This window comes from Camellia sinensis, chromosome 12 (assembly GCF_055761805.1).
Source record: "Camellia sinensis isolate YWXY chromosome 12, ASM5576180v1, whole genome shotgun sequence".
Taxonomy (NCBI): domain Eukaryota; kingdom Viridiplantae; phylum Streptophyta; class Magnoliopsida; order Ericales; family Theaceae; genus Camellia; species Camellia sinensis.
The window spans coordinates 134,226,383-134,240,238 of record NC_138972.1 but is presented as its reverse complement, the minus strand read 5'-3'; the positions used below and the strand labels follow the sequence as shown (position 1 = coordinate 134,240,238).

Below are 13,856 nucleotides of genomic sequence, written 5' to 3'. Positions count from 1 at the left end.
TTATCACAATTTTTAAAATTTTTGTAAATATAAACTGAAAACTAAAAACGAAATGGTTACCAAACAGCCCTAAAGATTTTCATTAAGCCAAAAACCAATTAGTGTTCGGCAATCTCACTTGGTTTGGTTGAATTTTAAAATTAATAAATAAAAATAAAAAATATTTTTAAAAATTATTTCATATTCAAAAAACAAAAAATCATATATAAATAGGTTATGTTTGGCACGAATTTTTTAGGCTAAGATAGTAAAAGTAAAAAAAAAAAAAAAGGATTAAAAAGTTAATAAAATAACATATCTCATTCAAATCGTAATTATTTTATTTTTTTTTTATAAAAATCAAAAAAAAATTCCAAATAAAGATTTTTAACTCTAAATTAAAATGATTAAAAAGTAAAAGAGCCAAAAAAAAAAAAAAATCAATTCACATCGCAAACAAAGACCTGATGTGTTTTTATTTTATTTTTTTTATATTTTCAACAAATAATTTTAAAAAACTAAAAAGGCAGCTCCAGTCTCTCATATTTTTTTGGCCGCACTTTAGCCCTTCAAACAGGGAGAGAGCGCAAAGAGTGAGCTCTTTTGCTCCCCTGAGTTTATGTTTTTTTCTTAAATTTATCAGTTGAGACAACTATTTATAAATTAAAAAATTATTAAATAAGTTTTTATCACAGTTTTTAAAATTTTTATAAATATAAATTGAAAACTGAAAACGAAATGGTTATCAAACCGGCCCTAAAGATTTTCATTAAGCCAAAAACCAATTAGTGTTTGGCAATCTCACTTGGTTTGGTTGAATTTTAAAATTAATAAATAAAAATAAAAATTATTTTTAAAAATTATTTCATATTCAAAGAACAAAAAATCATATATAAATAGGTTATGTTTGGCACGAATTTTTTAGGCTAAGATAGTCAAAAAAAAAAAAAAGGATTAAAAAGTTAATAAAACAAAATATCTCATTCAAATCGTAATTATTTTATTTTTTCTTTTATAAAAATCAAAAAAAAATTTCCAAATAAAGATTTTTAACTCTAAATTAAAATGATTAAAAAGTAAAAGAGCCAAAAAAAAAAAAAAAAAAAATCAATTCACATCTCAAACAAAGACCTGATGTGTTTTTATTTTATTTTTTTATTTTATTTTTTTATATTTTCAACAAATAATTTTAAAAAACTAAAAAGGCAGCTCCAGTCTCTCATATTTTTTTGGCCGCATTTTAGCCCTTCAAACAGAGAGAGAACGCAAAGAGAGACCCCCCCCCCCCCCCCAAAAAAAAAAAAAAAACCCTAACTAATGCAACCTTTGACACCAAATCTATCTGGAGTTTAACATCAAGAACCTCACCATCTCTCAATTTTCATTGCACTGAGTGTCAGGTACATCTTCTCTCACTTTTTTCTGTTTTTTTTTTTTTTTTTTTTGGTTTGTGGTGGATGCTTTGCCATTTTATAGTTTTGATGCAAAGGAGATAAATTTAGTAGACATTAAGCATGGTTTGGTTTGGTCACTAAGAAGATTGAGGAAGAGAAATAAGGGAAAACAAGTGGGCAAGACATCACTTCTTTTTCAAGTCTTTAATGTGATCTCCACACCACTACCCTTGAGTCATCCAAGAAAATTGGTGGCGTTGTGTTCTCATAACTCACCATTGACAATTCTATGGACTTGTATAGAGCCACTTTGGCTCTATTATTGTTCATATTTGCATTAAAAGGTAAAGAAAATTCTCTATTTGGAGATGCAAAGAAGACATGTTAAAAGCATACAAGTTACTCCTACAAACTCATATTTTCCAAACTATTTTAGAGATCTCCATATTTGAAATTGTATTTGATTTGCTCCCGGTTTATGATAAACGGCATCAGATCATTGTTAGGAAAATAAATGAATCAATAAGCAAAGATATTACAATTTTGTTATAGTCAACCCAAGAAAATGGGTTGTTTCTTCTAAAGTGGTAAAGTTAAAAAATAGATCCTTTCCCACTTTAATATTGCACTATGAATAACTTCTTGTTTTTTTCAGACTTTAAAAGTATACACTATGCTTTTGGACTTCTAACACTAATTAATTTTATATAGACTATAGAGGATATACTGGCCTGTAAATCTGGTAGAGAGAGAGAGAAAAAGAGAGAGACTGAATGAATGTATATTCAGCTGTACCATGGTTACAAGGGTGATGATTCTCATTTATAGAGAAGAGCACCGAAAGCATTATGAAGTATAATGATGAAGGTGTGTGTGGTGTGGTTCCTGTACATTTCTTTATAGCATATAGGTGGGTTCCTTTCCTTTACAGCACCGAAAGCAAGCATTCTATAATGTATATTACATATATATTAACAGCCCCCAGCAAACTTAAGGAGGGTAGGCATTCACCAAGTTGAGTTGGGAAACAAGATCACTGAAGCGTCCAGGAGGATGAGCCTTGGTGAAAATATCAGTAGGTTGATCGGCAGAAGCAATAGGGAGAAGATGAACAGTACCACGGGTAGCATGCTGGCAAATGAAATGACAATCAATCTCAATATGCTTGGTGCGATCATGAAAAACATCATTGTGAGCAATCTGAATGGCACTCTGATTGTCACAATAGAGAGAGGTAGGGCCAGAAGAAGAAACACCCATATCAACAAGGAGCCAGCGAAGCGAGAGAAGTTCTTGAGTAATATCAACAAGAGCTCGGTATTCAGCTTCGGTACTAGAGCGGGCAGTGGGGGATTGTTTTTTGCTACGCCAAGTAAGAAGAAAATCCCTTAAGAAGAAACAGAATCCCGTGGTGGAGCGTCAATCCGTAAGATCTCCAGGCCAATCAGTATCAGAAAAGGCACGCAGTTCAAGAGAGGAGGAAGCAGAGTAGTGAAGGCCATGGAACAGAGTGCCTTTGAGGTAGCGAAGGATGCGGAGTAGAGCAGTATAGTGGGGAGTGTGAGGAGCCGACATGTACTGACTGACAATGTGAACAGTATAGGCAATGTCAGGACGAGTCACTGTGAGATAGACAAAACTTTCGACGAGCTGGCGATAAAGAGTAGCATTTAGAGAGGAGATCCCCATCGAGAGGAGTGAGACGAATTTGAGGATCAACTGGAGTAGAGGTAGTTTTGCAATCGGTAAGACCAGCACGAGCCAAAAGATCGGATGTATATTTGGCCTGGGACAAATAGGAACTAGTAGAATCATGAGAGACTTCAAGGCCTGAGAAGTAGTTAAGAGTACCAAGGTCCTTCATCTCAAACTGACGGTGGAGAAAACGTTTGAGGTGGAGAATACCAGTTGCATCATTACCAGTGATAATCATATCATCCACATACAGAAGGAGAAGAGTGGTACCATGAGGAGTAGTTCGTATAAATAGAGCAGAGTTATAAGAGCTAGAGGTGAACCCGAAGTCATGAATGGTAGAACTAAACTTAGCAAACCAAGCTTGGGGCGCTTGCTTGAGGCCATAGAGGGCACGCTGTAGTTTGCAAACCTTATGAGGTGGAAAAGTGGACTCAGGTGGAGGTTGCATGTAAACCTCCTCAAGAAGATTACCATTGAGGAAAGCATTTTTGACATCCATCTGAAAGAGCTCCTAGTGGCGAGCAACAGCAACAACAAGTAAATTGTGAACAGAGGTAAGCCGAGCAACAGGGGAGAAGTCTCCTCATAATCAATACCATATTCCTAGTTAAAACCCTTGGCAACAAGACGAGCTTTGTAGCGTTCAAGAGAGCCATCAGAATGAGCCTTGATTTTGTAAACCCATTTGTAGCCAATCGCAGTCTTGCTAGAAGGAAGATCAACAAGATCCCAAAGATGAGTTTTGTCCAAAGCCTGGAGTTCATCAGTCATAACTTGCTGCCAAAGAGGACTAGTAAGCCTCACGATAGGAGGTAGGTTCATAAGTAGAAAAGGCAGCAGACCCAACAATATAATCACGAAGATGGATAGGAGGTTGAGTTACCTGGTGTGGTCGACCCGTAGGAGGATCGGTGGGAGGAAGAACCGGGGGAGAAGGAGGTGGTGTAATGAGAGGTGGACCTTCAGGGAAAGCAGTCTGGACGGGATCAGGAGTGAACAAGGGCGTCTCGATGAAGGAGGAACCTGTATCAAAATCATCAGAGAAGAGATCTATGGAAGCATTAGTAAACAGTACATTAGTGGAAAGTGCAGTTAAATGAAAGGAGGATAGGGAGGAAAACATTTTGTGCTCCCAGAAAACGACATGTCGGGAGATACGGAGACGTTTAGAGAGAGGATCCCAACAGCGAAAGCCTTTATGTTCAATTTCATACCCAAGAAAGCAACAAAGACGAGAACGAGGTTCAAGCTTGGTGTGTTCATGGGATTGAAGCAGAACAAAGCAGGCAGAGCCAAAAACCCGAAGATTGGTGTATGGAAGGGGAGTGCCATGCAGACGTTCAAAGGGAGTTTGATTATGGATGACAGGGGTAGGAGCACAATTGATGGTGTAGACAGCAGTGAGGGCAGCTTCCCTCCAAAAGTTTTCAGGGCAGGAAGAAGAGAGAAGGAGAGCATGAGTAGTGTCAAGAATATGCCTATGTTTCCGTTCAGCACGGCCCTTTTGTTGGATGTGCCAGCACAGGAACGATGAGGCAGTGTACCATGACTCTGAAGAAAAGAAAGGAAATCTGAATCCTAATATTCCATAGCATTGTCAGATCGAAAAAGTTTGATGGTTTTTGAAAATTGGGTGTGGACCATTTGGGCAAATCTATAATAAAGGTGTTTAAGTTCAGACCGAGTTTTCATGAGAAAAAGCCAAGTAAACTAGGAAAAATCATCAATAAAAACAACAAAATAGCGAGATTCCCCCATAGTAGAAGTAGGGGAGGGGTCCCAAATGTTCGAATGGATAAGATCAAAAGGTTCATGGGAAACAGAAGTACTTTTATTGAATGATAAAGCAGGTTGTTTGGCAAGTTGACAGGATATACAATCGAAATTATCTAGAATTACATGACCCAATTGTTCATTAGAAACCAAAGACTTTAAGCGATTAACAGAAATATGCCCTAAGCGACAATGCCAAAGATAAAAAGGAGATAATGAGAAAGCAGATGAAGGAGCAGCGATCTGAGGAGAGTCAGGAACATGAAGGTGAATGAGTTCATACAGACGTCCGTGCTTACGGCTGATCCCAATAGTCTGCCCCGTCTGAGGGTCCTGCACCAAACAATCAGTAGCAGAAAATGTGACAGTTAGACTAAGTTCACATAATTAATCAATAGAAATAAGGTTTAAGGTGAGAGTAGGGATATGATAAACTTGAGGTAAAGATAAAGAAAATGTGGAAACAGTACCAACATGACGGACAGACATGAGAGAACCATCAGCAGTATGAATTGAGGGAATATGAGTAGATGAAGAGATGAAAGAAAATATAGTAGAACTGGAGATCATATGATTACAACCTATGAAGCACGGACACGGACACGGACACGCATACGGACACGGACACGGACACGGGACACGGCAATTTCTAAAAAATGGAGACACGGACACGGCAGGGGACACGGCAAATTTTTTAATTTTTTTATAAATATTTTTATTTTAATACATATTAATTATTTTATTTATTTATTATATTTTTAAATAATGTGTTGTAATTAATTATTTTATTTTACATACATGTATTTATTTTTTTATTTATTAATATGTATAAGTATATATTATCTTATAATATGTATTATCCATTATCTAATGAGTATATTTATGTTATATAATAACTATTATATAATATATAATAAAATAATAATAGTTATTAGTTATATATATTATATATAGTTATTATATAATAAAATAATAATAGGTATGAGTTATATATATTATATATGAATATATAATAATTATAATTGTTATAATATCAAGAGATGAAGACAGACGGGAGAGACCGAGAGAGAGGGAGACCGAAGCAAGAGACGATCGCGATCAGAAGCGAGAGAGAGGGAGACGATCGCAATCGCGATCGCGATCAGGATCAGAAGCGAGGGAGAGAGAGAAGGCGAGAGAGAGAGTGAGCTCTGCGAAGGCAAAGGCGAGACAGAGAGAGAGCTCTGCGAAGGCGAAGGCGAGACAGAGAGAGAGCTCTGCGAAGGCGAAGGGGCTGGATCGTCGAAGTAGAATGGGGCTCTGGATCGTCGATCGAAGTCGAAGGGCTCTGGATCGTCGATCGACCAGGTTTGTTCTCGTTTTCCCCCTTTCAGTTACTCTTCTCGCCGTGTCCATGGCGTGTCCAGATTCGGACACGCGTGTCCCCTGCAAAAAAATAAATTAAATTAAGGGGACACGCCAGATGCCGTGTCCCGTACGTGTCCCCGGCGTGTCCCCGTGTCCCCGGCGTGTCCCCGTATCCGACACCGCCACGGCTTCCATTTTGCCGTGTCTATGCTTCATAGATTACAACAGGTAGAGTCAAAATACTAAGAAGAGTTACCTGGGATCACAGACAAAGCAGTAGGAGGAGGTGTACCAAAAGGGGAGAGAAGGTGTTTGAACATGGCCTCTACATCCGTTTGTGAAAATAGAGGGGTAGACGGAGCAGGTGACTCAAAGAAACCGTCAGAGGCAGCAGCAGCAGTGTGATGAGACTGATTCCCGGAACGATGAGAGCTCCCCCGGGAAGAACCACCGCGAGAGGAGTGGCTAGTGGAGGATGATCGGGATGGATTGCGAAAACAATCCTGTTGCAGATGACCAGGACCAAGTTTGTTGCAGTATCGGCAGGATCTGACAGGGCAATTGACCAAGAGATGTGTTGAAGGAAGGCCCCGATTCTGACAATAGAGGCAGGCAGTGGTCCGCTGGGTAAATGATGGCCGGTACTGAGGAGTGGCAAGAACAGAGTCCACATGATGAGTTTGGAGAGTACCAAGACGAGTCTCCTCTGATAGTAGCTCAGAAATAGCTTGTTCAAGAGTGGGCAATGGATGGCGATGAAGAAGAGAGGCACGTATGGGCTCAAAAGAGGAAGTGAGAGCCATGAGAAAGTGTACCAACCTCTGCTGATTACGATAGATAGTAAATAAAACAGCATCTTCTCGGTGAGGCCAAGTTGGTTCTAACAGAACAAGCTGGTCCCAAACAGAATACATTTGAGAAAGAAAGTCATTAATGGACTGACTGGATTCTTGGCGCATGTGGTGAAGTTGGCTCTGAAGTTGATATTGATGGGCAAGACCGGTAGTCTGGCATCGTTCTTTCAAAAAATCCCACATGTCTTTTGCAGGAGTAGTTACAAAGTCAAGCTGAAAACGACCAAACTAAAGACTGATAGAGGTAACAGAGGTATTTTGAAATCAGGTAATGATCTGGTAGTTCTTACTGTTTCATTCCTCAAGTCGGTCTTCATATGTAGCTGTAGCAGTAGCAGTATCAGTAGCAATACCAGTAGTTTCATTAGTGTCTTTCACCGGTTGGGTCACATCCCCGGTGATAATGTGCCAGAGCTTCTTTCTTTTGAGGAAGGAAGACATGGCTTGGGCCCACAGAACATAGTTGGAACCATTAAGAATAACAGAAATGGGATGGGAGGTATCATGACGATCTATAATAATAGGTGAGTAGGGCGAAATAAATAAGAGCGGACCTGTAGAAGCAAAATTAGGTAAAACAGAGTGTACCAGTGAGTCCGGAAGGTCGAAAATAGCTAGGAAAGGTGTGCTGGGCAGAGATGACGTCAACAGAGGTTAAAATGATGTTAGCGGCGCACGTTAGCAGAGGGCAGTGAGGAGCACGATAGCAGGAAGGCGTGCGGCGCACGGTAGCGGACTGGCGTATGAGCGGCGCATGAGAGCAGGTTTGGCGCACGCGGGTGCACAGTAGCGGAGTGGCGCAAGCGCGGCGCACGGGAGCAGGTTTGGCGCACGCGGGAGCACAATAGTGGAGCGGCGCACGTGAGGCGCACAGTAACAGGCGCGGCGCACGCAAAAAGCAGGGCTGACATCAGACGCTGAAGTGAGCAGCAACAGAGGGCGCGTGAAGGCGCGTGTGAGAGTGGTGGCGGAAGCTGAGACGCGCCGAGCACAATGGCGGCGCGTAGGGGCGCGTGACGGCGTTTCTGATGACGGATGTGGTGCCGTTGGAATCGTGATGAGATTCCGAGCTGTTTGGTGTAGTGCCACTGTGTACGGGACTAAGCACCAAAATCGAAAATTGCCAGAAATGTATAACTGGGCTCTGATACCGTGTAAATCTGGTAGAGAGAGAGAGAAAAAGAGAGACTGAAAGAATGTATATTCAACTGTACCGTGGTTACAAGGATGATGATTCTCATTTATAGAGAAGAGCACCGAAAGCATTATGAAGTATAATGATGAAGGTGTGTGTGGTGTGGTTCCTGTACATTTCTTTACAGCATATAGGTGGGTTCCTTTCCTTTACAGAACCGAAAGCAAGCATTCTATAATGTATATTATATATATATTAACATATTAACAGCATATATTAACAGCCATGGTGTATGTATGAGAGAGTGGAGGAAAAGGTTAATCAAATCTTGTTGCTTTGCTCATTCGCTTCAATTTTAAGGTTAGTCCTTGTTTTTATGGGGTCTAGATTTCGTAGATAATTGATCATTGATACATGTGGTGAAGGCTTGGGTTAGGATCAACTAGGGAAGGTTTATAGGAGATCTAGGTGTGTTTTAAGAGAGTTGTGCCACTTTGCCTCTGTTTTTGTGTTTGGCAGGAACATGATGAGCAAACTTTTAAGTTGAAGAGATTTCAGTCATTGGAGTTCAAATTGTAATGCTTAAATTGATGCTTTGATAGTTTTTTTGAAGGGTTATCTTTGTTCTTTTCTCTGTTGAAACTTTTTGGGGAATACCTGATCTAGCTACAATCAATCCCACTTTGGGTTCTGTTAAATGAACATTTTTTTTGTAGCTGCTAATGCCATTTAATTTGGTTTTTGCTTTTTGTTCACAATCTTGTTTTCTTGCTTGCCCTAGAATCTATATTGTATGTGTGATCCCTAGCCTACTAGCCTCTCCTAGTATTAATGCATAAGCTGCAATCTTGAGGAAATAACAATGCTTCCGTTTGATTGATCTGTTATTGTAGCAAACAATTTCAGCACAGAGCGAACAAGTCATGGAAAAGAAGCCTTGCAATGATGGTTTAGCAGGTATATGAAGCATTATCATCTCTCTTTTCACTTTATATACATGCTTTTCATCATCATCATATGATCACATCCTTCTCACACAAAACCCCCCAACCCTTTGAGGTATTAATTACTGTGTCCTGAAACACTGACACTTGAAAATAGGCGTCCTACATAGCCATGTTGGACACTATGGGATACGGACACAGCAGAGACATGCCACGCGTCCATATTTTTAATAATTTTTCTTAAGAGACATAAGGGGACATGGCGGGACTGGTCTTTTTTTTTTTTTTTTTTTTTTAAATTTTCAAAGCTAATTTTGGGTGTCATATTATAATCTTTGGAAGCATGAGGGTTGAGTTTAAAAATAAAAAAATGAACTCATATCAAACAGTTGACAACGTAATGCATATCTATCCACAGTTGTAAGGCCCCGGTTGTTTTTAGAGATAAAATGAAGGAGGATTCATAGTGAGAGGATTGTTGGTGAAGGAATTGATAGTGAGGAGATTAAGTAAAATTGTGTTTATTTTGCTGCTAGCTGTTGGTAACTTGGTATAGGGATTGGCAAATTATTTTTATATAAAATAATAAAACAAATAAAAAAATACAAAAATATTAAACATTAATGTTCAAAAAAAAAAATACCCAACATGTAAAAAATAAAAAATTTCTAGAAAAAAATAAAACAATGATTTTTACTTAACAAAAAATATAAAAAAAATTAAACATTAATGTTCAAAAAAAAAATGCCCAAGATGTAAAAAATAAAAAATAAAAAGACCGGCAGACTAATTTCTAATACCAAGTCTCACGGGCCTATCCTAATCCCCTGCCCAAGGGGATTTTTAGTCCGGAAGGGATTACGAATCCCCTCTCCATCTCTCAAAACAAACATGATATTAGTTGGTTCCAACTCACTATGAATCTCAATGCCCTATAACCCAAAACAAACGGGGCCTAAAGGATATAAACTAGCTTCTAATAATCCCTGAAGCCAAACACAACATGGCTCTAAATTTAGTTTTTTTATTTATTTAAATGTTAAATTAGTGTTAGTTTGCATTAATTTTGATTGCTTATGAATTTAATATTTTGATTGCTTATGAATTTAATACTTTTTTTGGTTGTTTCCCCGCTGACCGTGTCCTAATATTTTTAAATCATTGTGACCCATGTCCATATCCATATCTTTGCTTCCTGGACCATGTCAAAATATGGTGGAAGATCTTATTCCACATTGAGATTATATTACACAAACAAGCCCTCCAGTAATGACATATATTTTCAATACAAGTTTATATTTAATGAGCTGCAGTGATGTTGTGGAAATGCTTTGAGCCTTTGATTGTATTGCAGAAGTTTCAAGATCAGTGAGAGATCTTCGACCAGCTCACTACCTATTCAAAATTGAGTCCTTCTCAATACTTTTGGAAGAAAAAATTGGAAAATACGAGTCAGATGATTTTCAAGCTGGTGGTTATAAGTGGTATGTTTGAAATCGCTACTATAATTTTCAGTACTTTTTTGGCTCTCAACTTCAGAATAAATATTACCATAAAAATGGGTTTCAGGGAATTGTGCCTCTATCCAAATGGAAACAAGAAAGGAAACGGGAAAGATCACATCTCGCTCTACCTGGTTATAAAGGATACAGATAATCTTCCTCATGGTTGGGAGGTTAATGTCCAGTTCAAATTATTTGTCTTTGATCACATACGGGACGAGTATCTAACCATCCAAGGTAGTTAATTTCTTCAAAACTTAGCTAGCAATCTTTTATCGTGATATAGTATTTGGTCTCATACACACTAGAAAGATTGTACACTCAAAAATGGGTGCCATGTCCTTGTCTGACACATCAGATACCAACACCCCACAAACATGTGTGTCCATGTGTTGGACACTCTACGTGGCGTGACAATTTTTTTAATTATTATTGTTTTTTGTATGACACGTTGGGAACACTTCATGGATGGACATGCCTCGCTATACCTTTGTGGGTTTTCTTTTAATAATTTTAGAAACTTGATTTGGGGTCAAAGTAAAATATATGGAAACAAAAGGGGGAAAAAGTGATTAAAAAAAAACACCTACATATACTGATATCCCTTACGTCCTGTGCCCTAAATTTATATACATACACATTGCAAATAAATTAAAAGTAAAAGTAAAAAAATTGTGGTATCCTTGCCGTGTCCGTGTCCGTGTCCGTGTCCGTGTCCGTCCTTAATGTACACATATTAATGCAGATGCAGAAGGAAAAATAAGGCGCTTTCACAGGATGAAAACTGAATGGGGTTTTGCTCAATTACTTTCTCTAGACACTTTCAACGACACATCAAATGGGTACCTCCTTGAGGACTCTTGTATATTTGGAGCAGAGGTTTTTGTCATCGAATATGCTGGCAAAGGAGAGTGTATGTCCATGATAAAAGTACCTAAGAACAATACTTTTACTTGGAAGGTTGATAATTTTTCAACAATTACTGATATTTTTCTCTGCTCTGATGAGTTTAAAGTCGGGGAGCGAAAGTGGTAGGGAATCTTTAATGTTTTTATTCGAATTATGCTGCTCTCATTTAAATACTTCATATTTAATTTCTAAGGGAAGCTTATTTCAGGAAGCTAGAGCTCTATCCCAGAGGAAATGCAAAACCAGAAGGTGAAAGTCTATCTCTGTTTCTAGCCGTGGCTGATTATGAAGCACTTCCTCTTAATTGGAAAGTTTATGCAAAATTCAAGCTGCAGATAAAGGACCAAATTAACGGTAGCCACATCGAAAAAATAAGTAAGCAGTATATTCCTTTTCTGAATTTGTATTGGATGATAATGCATATGGCTAGAATTTTTTTGTTTTTATTTTTTTTGGAATTGATTCTTTTTTCCTTCTCTTCTTTTTCTTTAGTTTCAATTTTTGTATTATTTCACAAAAATCTTTCTTTCAATTCAACTTTTTTCTCTTGTAGCTCAATGCTGGTTCTGTGCCTCGACTCGTGATTGGGGATTCTCTAGCTTCGAGAAATTGTGTAATATAAATGACAGAGGGAGTAGTTTCATAATGAAGGATACTTTAATTGTTGAAGTTGAAATTATGGTCATGTCTGCAGTTAAGAATTTCCCGTAACTTATTATGGGAATAAACTGTGCGCGTTAACCATATGCCGTCTTGTAAGTATATGCTTTTGTTTTTGGTTTTATGAACTTTGGTTTTTGGCGATTGTTACACTTACACAACTTTAGTTTTTTGGGTGAAGATTTTCTGAAATGTTTACTAGTACTTTCTGGTACTGATCATAATTAGCATACAAGAAATTGCTTGGTTTTATCATTTCATGATCTGTTTATTTTCAATCAAATTTTGGTGTAAGAACTTTCCAGTGTGTAGAAGAAATTATACAAAGTCAATACTGGAAACATCATATGAAATTTATACTTTGTTCAACTTGCAGAGGTAATCATCAGTTGGTGAATCTTGTTTTGCAATGACTCTAGGCCTGAGTTTCTGAAAGTCTGAAGATTTTAGGTAAAATTTTACTTTGCGACTTTACACTTTCCATCCATTCTCACTTTACTCCTGACCTTTTTATTGTCCCGGTCAACTCCCTAGGCTTTCCATCCAATCTCACTCCCAAGATTTAAGTCCCTCCTCTTTACTCTTTATCACTCATACTTTTATCAAAATTTCACTTTGGTGCTTCCGTTAGTTTTCAAAACAGAGTTATTAGACCGAGTCCAATTGCAACTTGATTTAAAATCTAGGGATTGATAGAAAGAATTAATAGGACAGGAGGTAAAGTGAGATTTGATGTAAAGTACATGGGCACAAAGTGAAAATTTTCCAAGATTTTATTTGAATTATTTTTCTTAGAAGTGTTTTGGATTTCTAAGCTACAAGTCCAAGAATAATGATATTGTTGGGATTCTCTAATCTTTGTTGGGTGCACTTAAGCATACCATGGAAATGAATCTATTATGCTAACCATAAAGGAAGAAGAAGTGAAAAAAATCTGCCCTGGCATTTGTAATGAAATGGCAGCATCTGACTGGCTACAGGAAGGGAAGCTGTTTTACAATTAGTTTTTTCTGTTATGTTAGTTAGACAGACAGGCTGTGCAGAACAGGGTTGAACAGAGCACATTTCAGAGGGAAAAATTGGATAGGAATTGGTTGTATAAAAGGGACTATAGAGAGGGGAAAGAATTTGTTATCTTAAAACTGGACTTATAATCTTCTCGTTTGCGTGTTGAATAACACCGCTTTACAGAGAGGTCTTTCATGCTCTGTTTTCTGTAAATTCATTTCTTCCTCAGGTGTTTTTCCTTTCATACTCTTTTTATTTTTAATGGATATTTAATTTGTAGAATGATTACTTTGAAGGCGAAGACAGAACAGGAGTCTGAAATTATTGATTGGCTTCATTTCAAAGTAACAAAAACTATAACATATTGTTAATTCAAAGCAGTTCAAAAAGGGTATTCATTGTAAATCATTCTTCTATGTATGGTGCATGCAAACAAAGCTGTTGATGTTGTGGCTCTAATTCGATTGGAAATTATGTCTTACCCATTGGTGACCCTGACTGACCTGATTTTTGCATTGGGTCTATTTTAACCCGGTTTGTTACTTTTGGATCCTTGTATTTATATGGTTAAACTGATCTTGTGAGTTGTTGAAAAAGAAAGTCAGTTCACTGTAATATTTATGTTCATAGTGGAATTACTTCATCATTCTGTG

General features: G+C 37.7%; 1 protein-coding gene across 4 annotated transcripts; it reads left to right on the top strand.

Moving 5' to 3' along the window:
- Positions 1–1,192: 1,192 nt before the first annotated feature.
- Positions 1,193–13,583, top strand: LOC114269323 (MATH domain and coiled-coil domain-containing protein At2g01790). Of its 4 annotated transcripts, XR_003631562.2 has the most exons (9): positions 1,193–1,379; positions 9,074–9,137; positions 10,479–10,608; positions 10,694–10,863; positions 11,372–11,657; positions 11,744–11,910; positions 12,089–12,290; positions 12,572–12,645; positions 13,484–13,583. XR_003631562.2 is itself a non-coding variant. In XM_028210632.2 (8 exons), the coding sequence occupies exons 2-7, from the start codon at positions 9,104–9,106 to the stop codon at positions 12,244–12,246; spliced, it is 945 nt and encodes a 314-aa protein (XP_028066433.2). In that variant the 5' UTR covers positions 1,193–1,379; positions 9,074–9,103; the 3' UTR covers positions 12,247–12,290; positions 13,484–13,583. The 4 variants fall into 4 exon arrangements, 3 of the variants coding, with proteins under 3 accessions (XP_028066433.2, XP_028066431.2, XP_028066430.2); XM_028210632.2 differs by lacking the exon at positions 12,572–12,645; XM_028210630.2 differs by lacking the exon at positions 13,484–13,583 and having other exon boundaries at positions 12,572–13,442.
- Positions 13,584–13,856: the final 273 nt, after the last annotated feature.